The sequence below is a fragment of the Gorilla gorilla genome, chromosome 5 (assembly GCF_029281585.2).
Source record: "Gorilla gorilla gorilla isolate KB3781 chromosome 5, NHGRI_mGorGor1-v2.1_pri, whole genome shotgun sequence".
In the NCBI taxonomy this organism is placed as follows: domain Eukaryota; kingdom Metazoa; phylum Chordata; class Mammalia; order Primates; family Hominidae; genus Gorilla; species Gorilla gorilla.
Window position 1 is genome coordinate 32938456 of NC_073229.2, and position 20901 is coordinate 32959356.

Consider the following 20901-nt stretch of genomic DNA (forward strand, 5'->3'; position numbering starts at 1 on the left):
GGGGGCTGGAGGCAGGTAAAAAGCAGGCTCTTGCGTGGCCCGGACAGTTGATATTCCTGGCACTCGGTGTTCGAGATGTTTCCTTACAATTGCGTGTCTGTGCGGCTCGGTCTCCATATTCCACTCATTTTTGTCTCAACATTTTGTGGTATTTTATCATAAAATACGCCCGGCAAAGCAAAGATCCCGTTCAGTCTCTTTAAACACGGCTATCTTTTCTCAGGAGGCAGCCGCCGGGGCTTCACTCCTGGGCCACCAGCGACGTCCTCCAAGCGGATCGAGCGGAGGCGCGTTCGCGACCCAGGGGCAGCGTGCCGCGCCCGGGCGTGGGGGGGGCGTGGCCTTTCCACCCGGCGACCCCCGGCCGCCGCCCACCCCGAGCGTGGGGGCGTGCGCGGCTGTGGGGCGCGGAGAGGGGTGACCTCGGACTACCCTAGGCGCCCGCAGCACGCTCTGTACACAGACGCGAGGCGCTGTCCTGAGGTGACACCGGCTGCACGGCACAAGCAGCAGGCGCCGCCGATCAACTAGTTCGCACCGAGGATTCCTCTTGGTGCGTGGCCCAGTTTTCCTTAGGACGGGCTCCAACCCCTCCCTGACACCGCCCCCCTCACCGCCACGCTCCGAGGCCTTCCCCGGGGAAGCCTCGCGTCCCTCCCCCGCGGCTCCGGGCCGCACGCGCGCGATTCCTCGATTCCACAGGCGGCTCGCGCCGCGGGTGGGGGCGGGGCGCGCGGGGAGGGGGCTGGCGGCCGCCGGGGGGGGGCCGGGGCCCGGGGGGCGGAGGAGGGCCGGCGTGGGGAGTTCCTCGCTCGCGGACCACACGCTCCGCGGGCCAATCCCGAGCCAGCCTCTAGCAGTGTCGCACGCGGGACACGTCCAAGCGTTTGTTGGCACGGCCAGTGAGGGGGAGGGGGCGAGGAGGAGGGAGGGGAGTTGAGTGACAGGCTTTGCGGGGCAGGCTGGGAATTGTAGTTCCCAGCTTCCGTGGCCATAGCCATTTTGTAGTCGGGGGACTACAACTTCCAGAAGATCAAGGGGACCATTCTAAGGTGCCCCGGGAATAGGCGGCTCTCCCCGGGGCCGGGCGTCCTGGGGCACTCCTACCCAGCAGCCCGGCTGCAGGTAGACGCGAAGGCAGTGGCGGGGGCTGGCGTGGGGCGGCCGTGGGGTGAGCGGCAGGCAGGGGAAAGGGGGTGAGGTGGAGCGACGGAGCGTGCCATGCATTGAGCTAGGGAGCCTCTCTCAATTCCACGCCTGGGCTCGGCGTGGGAGCGACGCCCGAGGGCTTGCCTGGGAGGGGTTCGTCGAGGTCGCTCGGGTGTCTGGTTGGCCAGGCTGCGGGGGTGCCCTGGACTGGGCCAGGGGCGGTCGGCACCTGGCTAAGCGGGCGCCTGACGGCTGAGCGGTGGGAGTTTTCGGCTGGCGCCCGGCGGGGAATTATCCGAGGAGCCCTAACTTGTATAAAAGCAGAGTCCATTTAAAGTTGGGCTGGATAGCCTCTCTCTCATTGGTTAGGGGGCTTGGAAAAAAGAGACTCGGCGAGCCCTCGCTGTGGTGCTGCCGCCGCCGCCGCCGCCGCCGCTGGAGTTGACTCTTCTGCTCGCACTGCTGCTGCAGCACAAACGTGACTTCCAACATTTTTTATTTATCTTTCCCTTTTCTTTTCCAAGATGTAACTACGGATCAGACACTAAGGACCTTCACGTTTCGCTGATGTAGTTTTTGGAGGAAAAAGGGGGGGGAGTGAAGGGCGTCGGTTTTTTTTTGTGTGTGTGTGTATGTGTTTCGGGGGAAATTTTCCATTATGAGTGTTTTACTAAAGTGAATTTTTTTTTGTTTGCTTCGTTCGTCTTTGGCTCTTTTTTTTTCCTTCCCAATTTCGGATTTATTTCAAGGCGAATCTGGCTTTGGGGGAAGAGGAAGAAAAGTCGGATTACAAGATCAACCACCACCAACAACAATAAAAACCACCAGGATATTTTTTTGCAAATTTCTGACGGCTTTAAATTCATGAAGCAATTGTCCCCTTTTGCAATCGGCATTTGGATCTCAGAATGAGCAAGGAAAGACCCAAGAGGAATATCATTCAGAAGAAATACGTAAGTGCTCCTAACAACACATCCTTTGACTTGCAGTTTTAAGCAATGGCTGTGAATGTCAAGTTTATAGATAATTCTGCAGCTGAAGGGTTTTAAACACAGCGTCCGATAAGGCTGTTTCTTTCTTTTCTGAAAGAGGGCTTTTCAAGCAAAGTGGTGTCTGCCTAGTTTGGTTGAAAAAACAGACTGGTGTAGAGATACCTCAAGTGAATAAATTGACCTCGAATGACACAACCATAATCTAGTTTTAGATGAAAGGCAAGGGATTTTGGTGGAGCTTGAGGTGGGGGGGTGGCTGCGGTAATGTAACTAAACTGCATTCTCAAGCGGATTTGGCCCCGTATTGCACTTTGCATGCAAATGAGCCTGTGTTATTATTATTAATGTTTTTGGAAAAATCGTGTAACGCATGTGTGTTGAAAGCCCTTTAAGTTGCGATCGAGGGTCCGATTATGGCGATCTTCTCTTTGCCCTGGCACATCAAATTTAATGTCTGTGGTCGTTTTGGCTTATCTGGTTTGCGACATAAACCAGTTGGGAATCATGTTACAGCGAATGCATTTGTTGGGATTGACTTTAATAATGAGGCTGGTTTTGTTTAAAAAATTCATGGTTTCCAGTTGTAGGGGAAAAGGACACACACTATGGCTAATGTTTTTAAGTGTGTACATGAATGCATATGTAAGTAACTACAAATAATTTCTCCCTGTTAACTGGGCTTCTGAAATTGGGTGATTATTCCTAGATTTAAATGGCTTGGAATAGTTAAATTTATTTTATGCATAGTACAGCTACGTTTTGATTGGCATGGGGAGTGTTTTTGTTTTGTGTGTGGTGGCTTTTTTTTTTTTTTAAGTTTGAGGGGAGGGAGGAAAGGGGGACCGAGGGATTAACCAAATATGCACTCGAGTGATCTGTGATTAGCTGCATGCTTTAAATTAAATAACTTTTTTTTTCAAAAAAAGACCAAATGAACATACCTTAGGAATAATGCAACGTAAGAGGAAAGTTTCATTTAAGTTGGGTAGACAAATTGGTGTTAATATTTTCCCTTTTTGATCATTGTGGTGTGTGTAATGAGAGATGACCTTCGGGGCACTGGTTTTGTAGAAAATATATTTAATGGAAAAGCTGAATGCCTCTTCAAGAGAGCTGATCCTTATCTAGACACGTCAACTTCAACTATGAAAGAAATGCAAGGTTAAATAATCAAGCCCAACTTAGAAAGCTGTTCCATAAAGAATTTAAGAATTAAAATACATCCGCATTGCAGAGGGCTGGGTAGAATGCAAAGGACTAGTTTAAACTCGGGCTGTAGAAACTGCACTGAGGCAACCTTGTCTTGGAGCGTGGACGCCTTCCCGGGGCACGTCCGTTTCGGATGCAGCCACAAAGCAAATGGGGTAGAACTTGGACGAGAACCGCACCCCGCCTCCCATTCCGGACCTCGTTGCATTCCGGACCTCGTTGAGGTGGAGAGCAGCGTGGGGTGGGTTTTCTTTCTTATTGCGGGCGTTCAGCGGATCGTGTCTCCGAGTCCGGGCGTCCGGCTGCAAGCCCGTGGCTGGCGGCGGCTGCGGGAGGCACGGCACGAGTTAATGCACCGGGAGCAGAGCCGGTGTTCCTGACGTCCTCGAGCCGGCTGCGAAAGGGACGGCGCGCGGGGGTCGCGGCAGGCTGGGCCGGGGCTGGGCGGGCGGGCGCGCGCGCGCGGCCTATAGGGGGCATACTCCGGGCTCTAGGCGGGCGCGCGAGGCGGGCACCGGGCTACCCGGGCCGGCTCGCAGGCGGGCAGGAGGGCGGGTGGGGCGCGGGGGTGGCGCGGCCTGCGGGGCGCGGGGAGGGGATAGCGCGCGGGGCGGGGGTGGGAGCGGGGGCGGGGGCGTGGGCGTGCCGGGGAGGGGGCGCGCGGCGCACAGCTGCAGCGGGCGCCCCCCACCGCGCATACGGCCGAGCATGGCGGCGGCGGCCCGGCCGGCTTCCCGCGGCCCTGCCTGCGGGCTCCGACGCAGTCTCGAGAGCAACAGGTTAAGCCAGCGAGACGTCAGCGCGCCCCCTCTCCGCCCCCCGGTTCTTCCCCCGCCGCGCGCCGGCGCCCCAGCCCTTCTTCCCTCCCTCCGCCCCCCGCGGCGCTCGGTTCCCCGACGCTCCCGGCCGTGCTCTGTTGTCATTGTGACGTCACAAAGGGACGGGCTCGGGTGGAACCTTCCCCTCCTCCTCCGTGACGTCAAAAGTCGGGCGGGAGGTTCCAGGCGCGGCGGGGCGGCGGGGGGAGGAGGGAGCTGGGCGGGGGCGGGGGCTGCCGCAGAGCCGGGCTGCGGCGTGGGAGGAGGAAGAGGAGGAAGATGCGCTCGGCCTCTGCCTTCCGCTCCGGAGCGTCGCGCTTCCCACCAGGTGAGGGCCGGGGAGCCGTAGGTCCCCAAAGGAGTGCCACTGGACCCTGTTCTGATGCCCCTTGGGAAGCGGGGAGCGGGGAGGAGGCGCCTCCTTTCTGCAGGAATGTTTTCACTTCCTCTGTTCCAGGTCTCCTGATGGTGTTGCATTACTAGCGTGGTGCATGTGTCCCCTCTCCAGTGCTTATGTAAAGAAATGAAAGTATTCAGGGAAAGCTGTGCTTTGTTGGAGGACCGCGTTGTGGATTTGGCCACCTTGTCACTTGAAGTCGTGTTAGGGGTGCTTCAGCAGGATGTGGCCGGATGCCTTTCATGATGATGCTGCACAGCAGCAACTGTTGCTCTTTCTGGAAGCTTTGTGGTACTACGGTGGGGGGGCTTTCCTTTGCTGTGCCGGCTCTGTGCCTACTGAGTGTTATTTTGGGGGGCTGGACCAAAGGAAGACTTGTCATTGATAAATGTACTGAGAAGAGCACAGGACTCCTTTAAGTCTCAAGGTGCTCTGGGCTTAGTTCTTCTGAGCAGGGAAACCAGAGGCTGGCGTTCTGTTTTCTCTTTGGTAAAATGGAAAAATACCTGCCATTGCCACTTAACTAAGTCACTGAAAAGATCATGTGCATGGAAGGTGTAAAACAGTATGCCTCCTTATAAGTAAGGTGGCATTATTACTTGAGCTGGTGGAAGGCAGCACGTTTCCCACAATTGGTCTCAAAAGCCCGGGATGCCTGCTGAGTTGCCATTTAGTTTATTACCTTAGCAAAGCAGAGTTGGGGGTGCGATTGTCGATAGTAGGCTTTGGGAGAAATGATTGTTATATTTCATAATAAATGATGTCCTTGAGAAACTCATAAATTGCAATGTAATCCTGTCTTAATTGTGTTGGGCACGACTCCCACTGCAATACCTTAAATAACTGAAAACAGTTGCCTTTGAAAGCCCCAATCCACTTGGACAATAAAAACAGTTGCACGTTTTGCTCTATAGATATTTTCTGCCGTTTCCATCATTCCACTGCCTGGTTATTCCTAGGGAGAATAACAGATAGGATACTGGGGCTTCACCACTATTTGATCAGGTATCAGTTTGAAATAGAGAATCTCTGCGTTATGAAGATAGTAATTCATGTAGTTAGCATGAAAACAAATTGCCAGTTTGATTTTCTAGGACAGCTCAAGCAGAATTTGTACCACTAGGCTGTAAGTTTTAAGTATCTAATTTTCTGATTTGAAAGTGTATGATTTAAAAATTGGAAAAAGTTTTTGTTATAAGCTTCAAAAGGATTTACTATAATTACAACTACGTAAAATTACAAAGAAAAAAGTAGGAAGAACACAAAATATACAGTGGTTGGATTTATGAGGTTTTTTGTTTTAAAACTTATTCATAATAAATTGTTCAGTCACGTTATTTTACAGTTGGTGGGGTGGTGGGGAAATTTGCACGTTATTTTATTGCTGTATTTTTTCTTTCCTGGGATGTTTACATGGCTTTTCAGTTACTTGTTTCTAGTAGTGGAAGATCTTGCTCTGTGTTACTTAGGTGCAGGGCAGTGGCAGTTTAGCTCCTATCACTGTACAGGGACAGTACGGAAGGCAGACACAATGAAGTCCAAAGTGTCACTAAAATTTGAAAGAAAAATTATGTTGACAAGTAATCCAACTTGGTTTATTATCCAGGTTATATTATTTTACAGTAGGCTGATACCTAACTTGTGTGTCCCTGTAGCCACTGGCCCAAATAGACAATTTGGTACTCGGTAATGCCTGTTTCCTCATAGTGGGTTAAACCAGTCCCTGTTGCTGGGCTGAAGGCTATTGACGCACTTCCAAGTGCCTTGGAAATAACTCCAGTGTTAATATATACCGTACTCCAAAGGTTAAACTTTCCTCCTTCAGAACAAGACAATCTTTTGGAGTATATAATTGGTGTCTGTTACCTTCAAAATAGAACTGTTTTTTTTTTTTTCAGAGAAGACACAGGAATGTCATATTAAAAGCGTAGTTCGTTAAAACACTTGGTGAAGGCTAACCTAGAGAGCATTTGTTTTTTTGTTTCCTTTTTTTTTGAGACAGGGTCTTGCTCAGCTGCCCAGGCTGGAGTGCAGTGGTTCCTCACTGCAACCACTGTCTCCCGGGTTCAATCGATTCTCCTGTCTCAGCCTCCCGAGTAGGTGGGATTACAGGCACCCGCTATCATGCCCAGCTAATTTTTGTATTTTAGTAGAGATGGAGTTTCATTTCACAATATTGGCCCAGCTGGTCTTGAACTCCTGACCTCAGGTGATCTGCCTGCCTCGGCCTCCCAAAGTGCTGGGATTACAGGCATGAGCCACTGCACCCAGCCAGCTGAACATTTTTAAGCTAGTGGTTTGCCCTTGCTCATGATGGTGTGAGGACTCACACTCCTGACATTGTCTGAATTCTGGCTGCATTGCTCTGATCATCCTGATGTTACTGGTCCACGTCTCCCCCAGGATTACAGTAGTAGCAGCTCTACTAACCACCTTTTATCTACCCATCCTACTTGCCCTGTTGGCTGCAGTATGTCCTGACTGATATCCCAGGACAAAGGTCCTGGGCACCTCTGGGATGTACCTCTGTCCCCTTTGGCTTTCACCCAGAAGTCTTGCTAAGTGTCAGTTGTTTGTTCCCAAATCTGGTTATTCCAGTTGGGCTTATTATTGTAATTACAGTTAAGTATTATGTCAACCTTGAAACAGTGTGAAAAAGAGCGTGGTGGCTCATGCCTGTAATCCCAGCACTTTGGGAGGCTGAGGTGGGCGGATCATGAGGTCAGGAGTTCAAGCCCAGCCTGACCAACATGGTGAAACCCCGTCTGTACTAAAAATACAAAAATTACCCAGGCATGGTGGTGCATGCCTGTAATCCCAGCTACTCGGGAGGCTGAGGCAGCAGAATTACTTGAACCCAGGAGGCGGAGGTTGCAGTGAGCCGCTTGAACCTGGGAGGCAGAGGTTGCAGTGAGCCGCTTGAACCTGGGAGGCGGAGGTTGCAGTGAGTTGAGATCCTGCCACTGCGTTCCAGCCTGGGCAACAGAGTGAGACTCCATTCAAAAAAAAATGTGGGCCAGACATTTTTAAGATTTTTGGGAAAATCTGAAAGGACTGTCCACACACATTGCTTTGCAAGTGATTCCCTTTTAAGAACCAAACTTCAGTTATGCCCAGACTTCCCCAACAAGCAAAACAGCATAATGTGGAACAACAGAACGTTCAGAGACTTAAGCTCAGAAAGAAGACCCATGGCCTCCTATCAAAAAAACCGTAATTAAAGGTAGATTTGTCTTTGTCAGTTAATACAAAATGTTAGGGAATACCTTTTTTTTTTAAAAAATTTTTTCTTATCTAACAAACTTGTTCCCATTAACTAACCAACTTCTGGTTCTTGTCATCTCTGATAAGAGTGCTTCCAACTGTGTTTAGCCTTAATCCCCGAATGCTGAACTGGACTCCCTGTCTGCTTCATGCCATGTAACATGTAAAGTGTGGATCAGTTTAAAGTAGTCCTACTGAGGTGATTGTGTTACTTTTGGAGTTAAAATAATTGTGCCATTTACTGAGTGGCAGGGAGCAGAAAGATTAGTAATTTTGCACCTAATTCATGGAGTTCAGAAGCTTCTATCTTGTAATCTGGCAACTTTAATTATATATTGTTTTACTTATGAGATATTGTGGAAGGTCTGTTCCATTTTAAATCCTTAAGCCTTACCTGTTAATAAAAATGAAACCAAATGAATCTGTTTCTTCATGTGCTCAATTATCTTTCTTTTTTTTTCCGTGTTCCAGATAACTGTACTCTTTATATCCTGTGACTCCCTAAGACAAGCCTCAATTGCTTTTCCAGGCCCCCAGTCTTTGTTTTTCTGATTCCTTTTGTCCATAAACCTTTTCCATACTTGCCTCACCCTTGCAGGCATCTTTTATTCTAGGAGGTGAGAACTCCGTGATATCTGTCTACATTTTTGTAGAATAAGAGTGAGCGAGATTTTATTCTCATTATCCTTCTAGGTTTTAATCTTTCTTGGGACTTCAGACAATCCTATAACCTTCTGCCAGCTTCAGGTTTTTTTAATAAGGATTTTTTTTTTTTTTTTGAGACAGAGGAGTCTCTCTCTGTCACCCAGGCTGGAGTGCAGTGGCATGGTCTCCGTTCACTGCAGCCTCTAGCTCCTGGGTTCAAGCGATTCTCCCGCCTCAGCCTCCCGAGTAGCTGGGACTAACCGGCGTGTGCCACCACACCCGGCTCATTTTTGTATTTTTAGTAAAGACGGGGTTTCACTATGTTGGCCAGGCTGGTATTGAACTCCTGACCTCATGATCTGCCCACCTCAGCCTCCCAAAGTGTTGGAATTACAGGTGTGAGCCACCGTGCCTGGCCAAATAAGGATTTTTAAAATGCAGTTCTGATTCAGAATAAAATCATCGAAAGTGGAGCTGACCTGTCATTTTGCTCTTGGTGGAAGACTCATGTTTCCAGGACTTCCTGTTCCTGTCACTTCTTGCAGGTGGCTTTTGTCTTTCTTGCTCTCTTAGGCTGTAGGAAAGAGCCCACGCAGATTGTTCCAGAGGGCAAAGTATAGATCATTCCTGCGTGAGCAGCGACTGGCAGCTCGACTACCACTCTGGGTTTCTGGTTGTTTTTTTTTTAACACTTGTACCACAGTTTGTCTTGCCACAGATTTTACTATTTTAAGGGTGCTGCCCACCTCTACTGGGGTTCTTTTTTCCATTTGAAGAAATGTCCCAGAAAAGCATGGATTATAGAAAACACCTCCAGATGACGACACAACACCCACTTCTCTTAACGGGATTGTGAAGAGAGGACTCAGTCAATTCTGAAATAACCGCCTACATTGTGAGTTTGTCTGAGAAAAGGGGTTTTTGAGTCCATTTTACAGATGAGACAAGTAAGGTGAAAAACCAGTCAGATGGTTAGTTTTCTGAATTTGCTCCCCACTTTTGAGTTCAGAGGACATAGAAGTAACATGAATGATCAGTGGAGCCCCAAAAAGGGGAGAAGAAAAGGTTGTAAAAGGGACTGTTGGCAGCCTTTGGAGAGGCTTTCTGCTTGGGAAATTTGGAAGGGAGGGCAGTTTTGTCAGAAGTGTCCGTCTTCCCTGCATGTTTGTATTTGTTGTTTTTTGAAGAACCAGTTGGTGGAGCTACCCCCTTATCCCCAGCTGGCTGTCTCCTTGAGTCATCATTGGAAGACTGACATCCCGTGTCCCTTGGGTCTGGATGGTTTGTGCTCTTCTAGTTTTACAAATGCCCCCACCACATTCTTGGGTGTATCTGAGGCCCAGCGTGGGCTGCAGTTCTCCAGACTTGCAGGAACCAGTTTGCTTTCCCAGGGCTGTTGACTTTTTCTTATGCTTGTATCATTGCCCCTGACTTTGAGGCTTAGGGGACCATGGAGCACTGGGGAAATCATTTGCCCTCAGTCCTCACTAGGGGCTGGGCCATCCGTTAAACAAAGGCTGTCCAGATGTGTTAATGAGGCGGTGTGAGTAATGGGAACATTATACATGATTACTTACATAATCATAGGACAGATGCGGGTGTTAGAGAAAGAGGAACCCTACTGGTAGAAGTTCTTGAGAGCTATTCTTGAGAGCTGGTGCTGCCTAAAAGGTCTCAATTGGATTTTAAGTTCTAATTTTGTAAGTCTGTCAAGCTCCACCACCCATGAAGAGGAAGGCCAATGAACACTGAAATATTATCAACAGCAGTGTTTATTTACCGTGCTCCTAGAAGGTTAACAAAATACATAGCCACAGGGCCGGGTGCGGTGGCTCATGCCCGTAATCCCAGCACTTTGGGAGGCCGAGGTGGGCGGATCACTTCAGGTCAGGAGTTCTAGACTAGCCTGGCCAACATGGTGAAACTCCGTCTCTACTAAAAATGCAAAAAAGTTAGCCAGGCGTGGTGGTGGGCACCTGTAATCCCAGCTACTTGGAAGGCCGAGGCAGGAGAATTACTTGAGGATGGAGGTTGCAGTGAGGTGAGTGAGACTGTCTCCAAAAAAAAAAAAACAAAAACACACCAAAAAAAACACTGTGTAACCACAGTTTTGCCCCTCCATACTCCCGGTAAGAGTCTTCCGTCATACACATTGGTAAACTAGGAATTTTTTTTTTTTTTTTTTTTGAGATGGAGTCTCACTCTGTTGCCAGGCTGGAGTACAGTGGCGCTATCTCATTTTCCTGCCTCATCCTCTCAAGTAGCTGGGACTACAGGCACACACAACCATGCCCAGCTAATTTTTGTATTTTTAGTAGAGACGGGGTTTCACCGTGTTGGCCAGGATGGTCTCTATCTCTTGACCTTGTGATCAGCCCGCCTCAGCCTCCCAAAGTGCTGGGATTACAGGCGTGAGCCACTGTGCCTGGCCCAATTAGGAATTCTTAACAGTAACTTTTTTTCGGGGGAGGTGAGGAGGAGGAGTGAAAAGGATGGGTTGTGTGACTCTTGTCTACCTGGAGACCTGGTTTACTGGGACAGGAGAATGTGGGAGATCTTTTGACACCCAGTTTATTGATCTCTTAAAATCTTGGTGGTTCTGTCTCCATTATTTCCCAGCCACCATTTTGGTGAGAGCTTGGTCTGAAGTGGTAGTGTATTATCTCTTGGTTCTCTCTCGGTTTCGGCCAGCTGTTAGAGTGTTTGGTGCCTGTGGGGGCAGAAACAGGTGCCAGGAGGAAATGAGAAGGGATTAGGGCTGAGCATGTGTTTCTTGCATTTAGTCCTTCTATAGGTTTGCAGAAGGGGGCTGAGTGAATGCTTATTCTGTTAAGCAGCAGACTTTTGTGCTTTGTGTATATGCCTTATTACTGCTACTAAATGGACCTAAGTAATGAAATGCCTCAGATTTGGACAGGCTTGTGAATATATGGGGTACCTCTGCAGTAATGGACAAGGTTGGGAATGTGAGCCTACTTCAGGTTTGGCCTTGTGTTAAACTAGCTGTGTGACTCCAGGCAGGCTATTTCCTCATCTGGACAACTTATTTCATGCACTTCACAGGCTTGTTGCTGGGAGAGGCAGGGGAATTTTTGATGTGAAAGCACTTTGTAAACTGCATACTGCTGCACAAATGCTCAAGGTATTATTACCCAGTTGGAAATCACCAACCTGGAGACATCAGGCCTGCCGGCGGCCTTCCTAGCTGACTCAGATATAAATGAATCAAATGAATTCTGCACTTTGATTCTTAATAAAGCAAGCTGATAGCAAGTAACAGATGCACTTTGGGAAACAGAACAAGGCTTTACGGATTAGAAGGTGATGTAATCACCTTCTGCCTCTGTCCTGTATTAGCCAACACTTGACTCCTGAATACACCTGGATGGTGAATTGGAAAGAGGGATAGATTGAGAATTAAGATTGGAGTGGCACTGAATCTGTGCACGAAGATGTTTAAAGAAGACATAGTCCTTGAAATTAAAAATCTGATTATGATGTGAACACAATTCTTTAGTGGCTCTCTGGTCCTCAGGATCGAATCTAAACCAACTTTGTTCCCAGCATGGCATAAAAAGCCCTTCTTGATGTACTCTGGGTTATCCTGCCACCCATCCACTTCACACATCCGGGGCTTCAGCTGAGCCCAGCATTTTATTCCTCTACTTGCTTGGTGAATGGATTGCCTGAGGAGCCCACCGTGTTTGTCTGAAGCCTGTCACCCTGTTCACCCAGTCTGGCAGAGCCAGGCTCTTTCTCCCTGTTGGTTGGTCTCCTCGCACTTTATTTTTAGGTGCTGGAGTTATTTGCTTACGTGTCTCTCACCCTATTAACCCCACAAGAGTAGGGGCTGAATTTATGTCATTGTAGGTCAGTGTTAATGTCTAATACATAGTATACATTCTAGGAATATTTAAGTTCAAGTTTGGTGGAGTATTTCGAGTACTACTTAGTAGTGGGAGGGAATCGGTATGGATCTAGTGCAAAAAGATAGACTTAACTGATCACAATTTTGGACGCTATAATTTTATAGTTGAGAATTCCTGAGGTTTCTAGTACTGTTGTTAAGTGACCTGCTTGTGGTCGCATATTTTATCAGACACAGCTGGGGCATGAAATCCAGGCCCTGATACAGTAGAAGGCCCTCTCTGTTACTGCCTTTGGAAATACTTTTCTTTTCAGGGGGATTTTCAGTTATTCATGGTAACTGCAGTAATTGATTCATTTTCACGGAAAAATAAAATCCACGTGTAATCCCCATACCTAATTAAGCCAATAGCATTTTACTGTTGTGCAGATGGCCTTTTTTGCTTAACAAGAAGTGATTCAAATCAGACAAGTACTCAAAAGATAGAAATCATTGAAATCACATACTGGACATTCCTCTACTTGCACATACAGTTTTATATATATGGGCCATACTCTTTAAGTGCTGTATTTTTGTTACCTCCTGTTTGCATTTATAACTTGTCATGGTAGTCAAAGACAGTGATTTTTAATGGCGTCAAGGCCGTTGGTTGATAGTTACCACCATTTTCTTGACTCATCTCTTCGGGATGGGTTTTTCACAGATTTGGGGCTGTTGTACAAAATGATGCATGCAGCCTGCTTTGCATGTGTCTGTTTGCACTCAACTCTAAATTCTTACTGTGAAATTACTGACTCAGAAGTGCCCGTATTTACGTTTTGATCTTTCCTAGTACGTTGCTTTCTTGGAGAGAGGCTATACTAATTTACGGTCCCACAGGTAGTACACGTTAGGCCAGCAGGTTGGTTTGTTTGTTGGCTTTTAAAAAACAATACAGGCATTTGTAACAAGTAGTAAAGATGTCAGTTGAGTTTTATTTAAGTTTCTATTTTCTTCCTGTGTCCTCTCTCAGGGCATTTAGAACTAAATGAGATAAGATATGTGAAAGCACTTTGTAAAACAAAATTGCTCTAAGAACACAATGTGTTATTAGTCAGAAGAGCTCCAGAAGGGAAGGGAAAGGGAGAGCCTTGGGTAATTGTACAATGATGTTCTTATTCTTATATGTATGAAATGCTTTTTGTTGTGAGGACATAGAGATACTTAAGTAATAAAGATGACCCACAATCACATTGTTTTCATATGTGATCTCAGCCTTGTTTGTGAGGTGGGCTTTGTATATGTACGAAGATACCTTTGGGCTGTGGCTTGGAAGACTGTTCAGTTAAATACAGCTGGCATTTTTTGGTTGCTTACCATGTTCTGACACTGTGTTGGGAGTTTGAAAATACGACATTGCCCTTGTCTGAGGGGCATTTACAGTTTGGTTGGCAGCAGAGATGTGAAACAATGGGAGGAGAGCACTGGCTTTGGAGTCAGTCTGAAGTTGAGGATCTCTGCTCTCATCTTGGGTAGATCACTTCACCTCTCCAGGTCTCAGTTTCTTCATCTTTGAAAGGGGGAGAATTGTGCCTTCATTATTGGCCTCTCAAGGTCATTTTGTGGGAGGCTGAATCAAATGTTAAAGTGTGAAGTGCTTTATGAACTGTGACTATAGCCGGGCGTGGTGGCTCACACCTGTAATCCCAGCACTTGGGGAGGCCAAGGCGGGCGGATCACAAGGTCAGGACTTTGAGGCCAGCCTGACTAACATGGTGAAAACCTGTCTCTACTGAAAATACAAAAATTAGCCAGGTGTGGTGGCAAGTGCCTGTAATCCCAGCTACTTGGGAGGCTGAGGCAGGAGAATTGCTTGAACCCAGGAGGCAGAGGTTGCAGTGAGCCGAGATTGCGCCACTGCACTCCAGCCTGGGCAACAGAGTAAGATCCTGTCTCAAAACAAAACAAAACAGCAGAACACCAACTGTGACTATTTAGACCATGTTATTATAAGTCTTACAGATTCTTGTGGCTGTAATTCTCCAAGTGCAAGATTGAAGAGGAAACTGTTTCTGGGTCATCTGTGCTGATTATAGTATATCCCAGTTGTTCGAGGAAGAGGATAGAAATTCAGATAATAAGGGTGCTTAGCACCTTTCCTTCTCACCAAGGCTTGGTTTTTCTTCCTAACTTACGGAAAAATGCAGTGTGAGTCTCTTTACACCCAGACATGTTTTTGGATGGATGGGATTTTTATCTTCCCTCTGCCTTCCCTGGTTTGTGAGGATGAGGGTAGTGTTCACAGTGTGACTAAGAAGCAGCATGACTTTTTTGCATACTTTTGAATGAACTACTTTGCCTGCCTTTTATTCTCCAGGCAAGATGTACCCTTAGAGATGAGGTGGAACCTAACACTTGGTTTTACCTAAATTGCCTCCTTTTCCATTCTTACACTGCCCAGAGCACTAAAGCTCTGTTTGTTCTATTTTCAGCTTGTAATAATGTCTTGATGTTGGAGGATGAAAGAGCTGATGTGAATGGAAGGCATTTAATGAGGAGTCATGGTCTGGAGTCCCAGTCAAATTGGTAGCACATGGTTTTCATCTGCCTTGAAGGGCTTGGTTGCGTGGTCTTGCCTTCCCAGAGCTGTGACAGCACCAGGCTGGACCCTATACACAATGCCATGTCTCCTTCTCAAACTGATGATTTGGAGTGGCAAATGCCACTGGCTTTGAGAGATGCCAAAAGAATGGTGGACTTGGCTTCTTAATCTTTTGAAGATCATAAAATGTTTGCTAGGGCTCGCTCATCTGCACTTAGGACAGGGGTTAGATGGGTATGTTGGGGAGATGAGGTTATTTTAGTGGGGTTTGGTTAACGTTCAGTTTTAACCACTGTTCAGCCTTCTCACTGGGACTCCTAGCTGGTTACATTTTTTTGATGGGGGTTACTTTTATATATTTATGTATTTATGCCCCTCATTCTAAAAAAGGATCTTAAAGCCACGATGAGCTGTCATTCCAGGAGCAAATAATTTTTACTTAGATCTGACTCAAGTTCACTTTCCAAATGCAAAAAAGGGACAGTCAGATTAAAATGTGGACAGCAGAGTAGTTGTTCATTCATCTCAATGCAGCAGTGTTTGGGCCTGGCAGTGTTTTTGCTTTTGGTTTGAGGTCTTGACCTAAAACTTTAATTAAAGGCAAGTTTTGCTAAATAGTAGTGGTATTGACACTGTGACAGATCTTTTAATCTGAAAGAATTTTAAAGATGCATGAAAGTAATCCCCAGTGATGATTACATCTTCGAGTGGCAGAGATCAGATTTTTATTTAAATACCAATGCAGTTTATCACTTTTTTCCACAGTGCAGGGGGCCAGGGAGGGTCTGGATTTGGGAGGGTCTGGATTTAATAGTGAACTTCTGAACTTGACTTACTTTGAGGGGAGCGATTGGTGGGTGTTACTGCATGATTCAGTGTTCTGTGTCTTTAAAAATGTTTTGAAATACTCATTCTGTATTGTAATCCTCAAAACTACTGTTAGGATTCCAAACCATTGTGGTTTAAACTTAGCTGGAATCTAAAAGGTGGCTGACAGAGGAAAAGGAAACCTCCTTTAAATAAAGAACATATTTGGCTTGCCTAAGTGTCCCAGAGTCTGGGCTCTGGGCATATCTAAGCCATGGGCCAAGTCTCATAGTTGAAGAGGTCGGGAAATACTTGTCTCAAATATAAACACCAGCTCAACATAAACACCATCAATTAGTTCTGCAGAAACTCCTGGTACAAATAAGAACTTGCAAAGCTTCATGTTCAATGGAGTTCTTGTCTGGATGAGATAAGGAGTGCAATACTGCACGCTCTTCTGTACTTGTGATAAATCAAAACTCTAATGATGTTATTAAAATGGGTTTTCTTTTGGCCCTGGTAAGCTGGAAAGCATTGGGAGGTGGGGAGGGTAGATTTCACTTGGAAATACCTGAAGCTAAAAAGTGGTGGCTTTTTCTTCTTTCTTCTAAATGTACTCCTTGCTCTAATTAAGCGATGTGATCACTGTCCCCCAACACTGATATACCCCAGGATGAAACACATTTTCTACTCAAGTAGCCTTTTTTCCCTTGCCTCCTTCCATGAGACTTGCTGAAATTGTCATGTTATTTCTTTCCAGAATTTATTGGAGCATTAGGCAAAAGCCTCTTGGGAGTATAAATAATGATGATTATAAAGAACAGTCAGTTTACCAAGGAAGGCCATTATCTTTGACTTGCAAAGCTTTTACAGCCAAACATTGTTTGCTTACAGTTCTTTAATACAAATGAAGACCTTAATGGTAAGAAGAGTCCTATTACTACTCCCTTTGTACGTGGAGGTCATCCCAATAAAGAAAGGACGATGTCACTTTGCTCAGGCATTAACAGCTTGTTTTTCAGGACAGGCATTATATACGGTCTATGAAGGCCTTGGATGGTGTTTTTTCTTCTTTTTTTTCTTTTTTTTTTTTTTTGAGACGGAGTCTTGCTCTGTGGCCTGGGCTGGAGTGCAGTGGCGCTATCTTGGCTCACTGCAACAACCTCTGCCTCCCAGGTTCAAGCGGTTCTCCTGCCTCAGCCTCCCAAGTAGCTGGGACTACAGGCGTGCGCCACGACGCCCACCTAAATTTTGTGTTTTTTGTAGAGACGGGGTTTCACCATGTTAGTTCGCCAGGATGGTCTCCATCTCTTGACGTTGTGATCTGCCCGCCTCGGCCTCCCAAAGTGCTGGGATTACAGGCGTGAGCCACCCCGCCCGGCCTGGTGTTTTCTCTTCTAAGGAATGTGGTTTCTGCCATCAGCAGCAAGTAATCCTCCTTGCTGAGTGTTAAAAGATTTCTAAAGTTGATAAGGAATACTGAATTTACTTTTGTACTCCCTACTACGTCCTACTGTATACCTTATATACAAATTCAGGGATTTTTTTTTTTTTTTTGAGATGGAGCCTTGCTCTGTCACCCAGGCTGTAGTGCAGTGGCGCAATCTTGGCTCGCTACGACCTCCACCTGCCCGGTTCAAGCAATTCTGCCTCAGCCTCCCAAGTAGCTGGGACTACAGGCGCGCGCCACCATGCCTGGCTAATTTTTTGTATTTTTAATAGAGGTGGGGTTTCACCATGCGGGTCAGGCTGGTTTCAAACTCCTGACCTCGTGATCCGCCTGCCTCAGCCTCCGAAAGTGCTGGGATTACAGGCGTGAGCCACCGTGCCCGGCCTAGGGGATGGTTTTGACTTTGTCTGAGTAGGCACTGACATGGAAAAGGTATGTATAAATGAAGAATCTCATGCCTTTTTTTTTTTTTTTTTTGCCTGTAAATTTTCTTATTTTAAAAATTTTATAGAGGTGGGGTTTCGCAGTGTTTCCTTGGTGGGTCTTAAACTCCTGGCCTCAAGTGATCTTCACGCCAGTTCTTCCAGCCTCTTACACCTATGAATCATTTTCTGTCTTTGTGCTTTTGCTTATTCTGGATATTCCATGTGAATGGAATCATATAATATGTGGACTTTGTGTCTTGTGTCTTTTAAAATTATGTTTCTAAAATTCATGCTGGAGTGTGTATCAGTATTTCATTCCTTTTTGTGGCTGAATAACATTCCATTGTGTGGATGTATCATGCTTTGTGTATCCAGTCATCAGCTGATGGACATTTGAGTTGTTTCTATGGTTTGGCTATTTTTTTTCTTTTTTCTTTTTTTTTTTTTTTTGAGATGGAGTCTCACTCTAGCCCAGGCTGGAGTGCAGTGGCGCAATCTTGGCTCACTGCAACCTCCACTTCCGGGTCCCTGTTCAAGCAATTCTCTTGCCTCAGCCTTCCGAGTAGCTGGTATTACAGGTGTGTGCCACCACGCCCGGCTAATTTTTGTATTATTAGTAGAGACCGGGTTTCACCACGATGGCCAGGCTAGTCTTGAACTCATGATCCACCCGCCTCGGCCACCCAAAGTGCTGGGATTTATAGGCGTGAGCCACCGTGCCCGGCCCGTTTGGCTATTTTGAACAATGCTGCGGTGAACGTTTGTGTGGAGGTTTTTGTGCGGATTTGTTTGCATTTCTCTTGGAATACCTTGTTAGAAAAGCATGCTTATACGTATTACTACTAAATTTATTTTCTGTCATTAAGCTGTGTTTCAGTTCATGCCTCTGAACTGATGTGCTCTGTTCAGCAGAGTCCTATGCTGTGCCCTCCCCTTCTGGGGCTCTAGCTTGCCCTTTGGAGGGTGTGTGTGTGTGTGTGTGTGTGTGTGTGTGTGTGTGTGTGGTAGGGGTCCTCATTTTCCTTACTGCCTGACTGTCACTCTCCATGTCACTGTGGGTGGTCAAGAGTGGTCTCATTTCCTCTACCCCTTTGCAAACCGTAAACATTGGTCACACGTGCTTGTGCTGGAATCATATGCTCCAGTGGCTTGATGGTGGGACTTCAGATTTCCTGCATTACCTTAGGTTTTGACTTTCTTGTGGTTACCTCTGTCAGCATTCTTTGGCAGAGGACTATGGGGAGTAGAATGACCTAGAAATTATCCCTGATTTTCTTCTCCTTCCAAGCCTGCTGAACCAAAAATGGTTTTTATTTTTCTTTGAAAAACTACCCTTCGTAATGAACTCTCCATTAAGAAATAGGAGTTCTTCAAAGGAGGAGGGATGTTACTGTATTCTTTTGATTTCTCTGAATTTACTAGATTTATTTTCCCCAAGTTGGTGTGAAATTGTTGAGATTGGTCCTTAACTCGAGTCAGACAATTTTTTTTTTTTTTTTGAGACAGAGTCTCGCTTTGTCACCCAGGCTGGAGTGCAGTGGCGCGATCTCCACTCATTGCAACCTCCGCCTTCCGGATTCAAGTGATTCTCCTGCCTCAGCCTCCAGAGTAGCCAGGATTACAGGCACCCGCCACCACGCCTGGCCAATTTTTGTATTTTTAGTAGATACAGGGTTTCACCTTGTTGGCCAGGCTGGTCTCAAACTCCTGACCTCAGGTGATCTGCCTGCCTCGGCCTCCCAAAATGCTGGGATTACAGGCGTGAGCCACCGTGCCCAGCTGGCAATTTTTATTTTTTAGATACAGGGTCTCGCTGTGTTACCCAAACTGGAGTGCCGTGACTTGAACACAGCTCACTGCAGCCTCAACCTTCCTGGGCTCAAGCGATCCTCCCACCTCACCCTCCCAAGTAGCTGGGACTAGAGCTGCGCTTCACCATGCCTGGCTAATTTAAGGCAATTTTTAATTGTTAGAAAAACTGTAAGGCAACATAAGAGAAGTGGATGGTGGGGACTGCAAATGTCACATGGCCTAGTGGTGTTGAGAAGCATTTTGTGAAGCAGAGAGTGCATGTTCCGATTCTGTAGGAGCACATGTCTTGGTGTGGGTGTCTTTGCCTTCCTAGAACTTCCTGATAAGAAGCCTGTAAACACCAGTGTGTCCGTCAGTATTTGGAATCTTATTTATTTCATAGTGCTCAAGGTCATTGTCAAAAAATTCTTTACTAATGATATTAATCATGCTTCTCACACTCCAGTTTTTCTGGTATGGTTTTCTGTTCCAAATTGACTCCTGTGCTCAGGTCATTAGTTTGGCTTACTAACAGGAGCCCTGACAGCTATATTCAATATTTTTCTCTGCAGTGGCCAAGTAGCCAAGAATTTACTAGTTTAGACACCCACCTCAGTTTAGAAGGTAGGCGTGAGTGTGTGTGTGTGTGTGTGTGTGTGTGTGTGTGAGAGAGAGAGAGAGAGAATATCTAAGAAGGAGTTAATATTTTAAACTTTGCATTGTTTAACTGGAAATCTGTGTTCTGCCGGGCCGCTTTTGTGTGGTGTACCTATAACCTATACACATACTTGTGCCTTTCAAAAGCTAACGCCACATCCCTCCTACTAAAATTGCTTATTAGAGCTAATTTTAAGAATTGAGTTAGAACTGCCCTATAATGTAATGCAGAATATTTCCCAATAATGCCTAGGTTAACAATGATAGTCTTGCTGTATTGTGCAAAAAAGGCTTCTGTTCAGACCCAGCTGGGTTTCAGGCTTAATTCATTGCTCTATGGTGGGATCACCACAGCTGCTGTGGGGCCTTTACAAATGCAAAAAAGCTGTCAGTGTTTGTTTCATCAGCTGCATAAGTGATGAGGCCAAGTTGAGGAATCCATTCCAGTGCGCAGTGTGCAGGCTGTAGCTATTATTGTTTACAGAATTAGTGTGTTGGAGCTTTAAAATAGTTGGCACATCGTCTGCCCTTTAAAAGCACAAGACTAAGGAATGAGACCAGTTGGTTGTCCTTGTAATGTTGGCCGGATCCAGCCCAGCCCTTGTCTTTTAACAGCTACTGCTCCGGGCTGTGCTGTGGGACTTGACTACTCTTTGCAGGAAGTGGGGGTGCTTGCTGAATTCTTGTCTCTGTAGTTCTGCATCCCAAACTTAGGTTTGCATTAAAAAAAAAAAAAAAAAAACAGCAAACCACGCAGTCATTTAGAGTTCCATAAGTGTAATTGAGATTTAAAGCCTTAATCATCCTCCCAGCCCCAAATAGGTATAGGACTGTCAGCTGGGATTTCA

The 20901-nt window shown here is 46.5% G+C and overlaps 1 protein-coding gene and 1 long non-coding RNA gene across 6 annotated transcripts in view; one reads left to right on the forward strand and one right to left on the reverse strand.

Moving 5' to 3' along the window:
• Positions 1 to 341: 341 nt before the first annotated feature.
• The window catches only part of JARID2 (jumonji and AT-rich interaction domain containing 2), a 274358-nt gene continuing 253798 nt past the window's right edge, over positions 342 to 20901 (forward strand). Inside the window, exons 1-2 of one of the 5 annotated variants that reach the window (XM_055390668.2) lie at positions 342 to 553; positions 1899 to 2102. In XM_055390668.2, the coding sequence (XP_055246643.1) occupies positions 2058 to 2102 (45 nt within the window). In that variant the 5' untranslated portion in view covers positions 342 to 553; positions 1899 to 2057. Of the gene's footprint in view, positions 554 to 837; positions 2103 to 4032; positions 4497 to 20901 lie in introns of those variants that run through there. The other 4 variants (XM_055390669.2, XM_019029679.4, XM_063707359.1 and 1 more) reach the window with 4 other exon arrangements.
• LOC101153358 (uncharacterized) lies at positions 3323 to 4159 on the reverse strand. The gene is made up of 2 exons (XR_002006499.3): positions 4051 to 4159; positions 3323 to 3676 (listed from the first exon to the last, which is right to left on the reverse strand). It is a non-coding gene; the product is annotated as an uncharacterized lncRNA (long non-coding RNA).